Here is a 2,500-nt window from a genome sequence, read left to right as displayed (position 1 = left end):
TACCATCACTATTATCATCATTATCACTGTCACCACAATCACCAAAGCCACAATGACCCCAATCACATGGAATCACCACCACAGGTCGCTGATGAAACTGCGAGCCCCAGAGCACGACGTCGACGCCGAACTCAGCTCCATCCGTGACGCCCTCAACAACCAGAACGGGTCCATCATGAAGCAGGTGATTGTCGTGGGGTCTCTTCTTTTGGGATTTTGGAGTGTTTTTGGATTTTTTTTCGATTTTTTTATAGAGTTTGACGGAGTTGTGGTGGGGGTTAGTTGTTGGGTAAGGCGTTAAGGGTGAGGGGGGTTGGTTACGGATGTGGGTGACGTGGTGAGAGGAGAGAGCGTGAGAGCGAACGGAATTGAAAGAAGGGAGATAAAGTCCATTGGTATTAGCACACGCGATTTTATTTCAATTCGTTATTGCACATTTGGGTGATTTATATTCAGCCATTAGTTGAAAAGGGCATGATAGGTCTGATAGGTTTGTGTATGGAATTCCGTGAAACAGTAGATGCATGCAATTACTGTGACGCAATTTTCTTCAGAGGACATGTCAAAAAAAAAAAAAAAAAATCCTTATAAACCCTATCCAATTCAAGAATTTTGATTAAATGTACACTTGAAATGCACACTTGTTAACCCAGTGTACATTACATACTTTTTTCACGTACACCCAAGATCTCCGCGAAACATTCCCTACTTTCCACACTAGTCTGTTAGTTTATTGATGTTATTATAGTCGCAACAATCTAATTGTCTCCTAACTAAGCATATCTAAATGCATGTACGCACGAACGCCTGACCCATTTCCTACCCCTCCAACCTTCCAGTTCCGAGCCCTCAAGGACCCTGCCAACTGGCGCCCCGTCCTCCTCGTCACCTCCATCTTCATCCTCCGTGAACTGGGCGGCGCCATGGTTATCTTCATGTACGCCGTGTACTTCTTCGAGAACGCGGGCGTGCAGCTGGATCCCTTCACGTGCTCCGTTCTGCTGGGCGTGTGCAGGGTGGTCTTCACTTTCATCTCCGCGCTGACCATCGACAAGCTCGGAAGGCGGCCGCTGCTCATCTGCTCGGCCGTCGTCTGCGGGCTCGCCATGTTCGTCACAGGTGGGTGCGGGAGAGGAAAGGGGGAGAGGGGGAAGGGGATAGGGAGAGGGAGAGGGAGAGGGAGAGGGAGAGGGAGAGGGAGAGGGAGAGGGAGAGGGAGAGGGAGAGGGAGAGGGAGAGGGAGAGAGGGAGAGAAGGGGATAAGGAGAGGAAGAAGGGGGAGGAGGAGGGAGTAGAGGGAAAGGGGGGAGAGGGAGAGGAAGAAGGGGGAGGAAGGGAGGAAAGGGAATGGGAGAGAGAGAGGGAGAGAGAAGGGAGGAGTAACGACCTTCATTTAGTAATACACTTTGCATCATCGCATAAATAAACAAAATAAACACCGCAAAAGTCGCAATCCAATAAAAGGAAACCCCAGGACGAAACATCGACCGCACTTCCGAACCACCGCCCTTTCATCCGCAGGTGGAGTACTGTACAGCGGCGACGTGAGCCTTTCGTGGATCCCCCTGACGGCGGTGATGGTATACGTGGCCTCCTTCGGTCTTGGCGCGGGTCCTGTGCCCTGGATCCTGCTCGGCGAACTCCTGCCGACGCCCGTTCGTTCCCTTGGCGCCTCCCTCTGCACCGGCATTTTCGTCCTCCTGCTCTTCGTCATCACTGAGGTCTGTTCGTGTTGATTTCGTGTGGGATGGATTGCAAGGGATATGCACCTGTGATAGTTTGGGTTATTTGTGAAGAGTTTTTCGGTTTTCTTCTTTTTTATAAATAATTTTGAGGTTTTGATTACTTGTGGGGTAGATGGTGATGGATTTGCACTTGCCTGTGTGCGTTAGGTTTTGGTTTTGGGGCAATTTTAGAGAATGATAGCTCTTGGTTTTGTTATATTTTTTAAAGTTTTGACTATATTTAGGATAGTCAGCATTGGATTTGTACCTGTAATTGTGTAATAGATTTTGATATCAAGATAATTAGAAGGTTAACTTATTTAATGTGTGATTGTCAATCCTAAGATATTCCCCTTTGTGTATGAGCACTGAAAATCATGAGTTGGTTACTTTTAAATAACATAATAATACCCCATAGACTTTTTTCCATCTGACTCATGAATTCACCACCTAATATCATCCTGTTAGTGTGGATAACCGTACCAATTAGTCCGAAGGTCAGGTTTATCTGCAACTCCTAACTGTACATGTCAACTGACGATCCAAACCCTTCCGTTCGCCCAGGTGTTCCCCGACCTCACCTCCACCATCGGCCTCGAAGACGCCGTGCTCGTCTTCGGAACCTTCTTCATCCTCATGGCTCTCGTCGCCTTCTTCTTCCTGCCGGAGACCAACTGCCGCACCCTCGAGGAACTCCAGCACGCCTTCGTGGGTGGCACCACCCTCACTCCCTTCTCCCACGCAGGACGGGAGGGATACACCCCTGCCTACGGGAG

At 48.9% G+C, this 2,500-nt stretch overlaps 1 protein-coding gene across 1 annotated transcript in view; it reads left to right on the top strand.

Annotated features, from left to right (window-relative positions):
* Window positions 1–2,500, top strand: part of LOC122247363 (facilitated trehalose transporter Tret1) — an 11,611-nt gene that overhangs the window by 8,591 nt on the left and 520 nt on the right. The window contains exons 6-9 of the mRNA XM_043006595.2: window positions 85–184; window positions 840–1,119; window positions 1,522–1,721; window positions 2,289–2,500. The exon at window positions 2,289–2,500 is cut by the window's right edge and continues 520 nt beyond it. Of these exons, the coding sequence (XP_042862529.1) occupies window positions 85–184; window positions 840–1,119; window positions 1,522–1,721; window positions 2,289–2,500 (792 nt within the window). The remainder of the gene's footprint in view (window positions 1–84; window positions 185–839; window positions 1,120–1,521; window positions 1,722–2,288) is intronic.

This window comes from Penaeus japonicus, unplaced genomic scaffold, assembly GCF_977035675.1.
Source record: "Penaeus japonicus unplaced genomic scaffold, GWHDUDI00000001_assembly GWHDUDI00000021, whole genome shotgun sequence".
Taxonomy (NCBI): Eukaryota; Metazoa; Arthropoda; class Malacostraca; order Decapoda; family Penaeidae; genus Penaeus; species Penaeus japonicus.
Note: the sequence above shows the minus strand (reverse complement) of the source record. Positions and strands in the feature narration are given on the sequence as shown.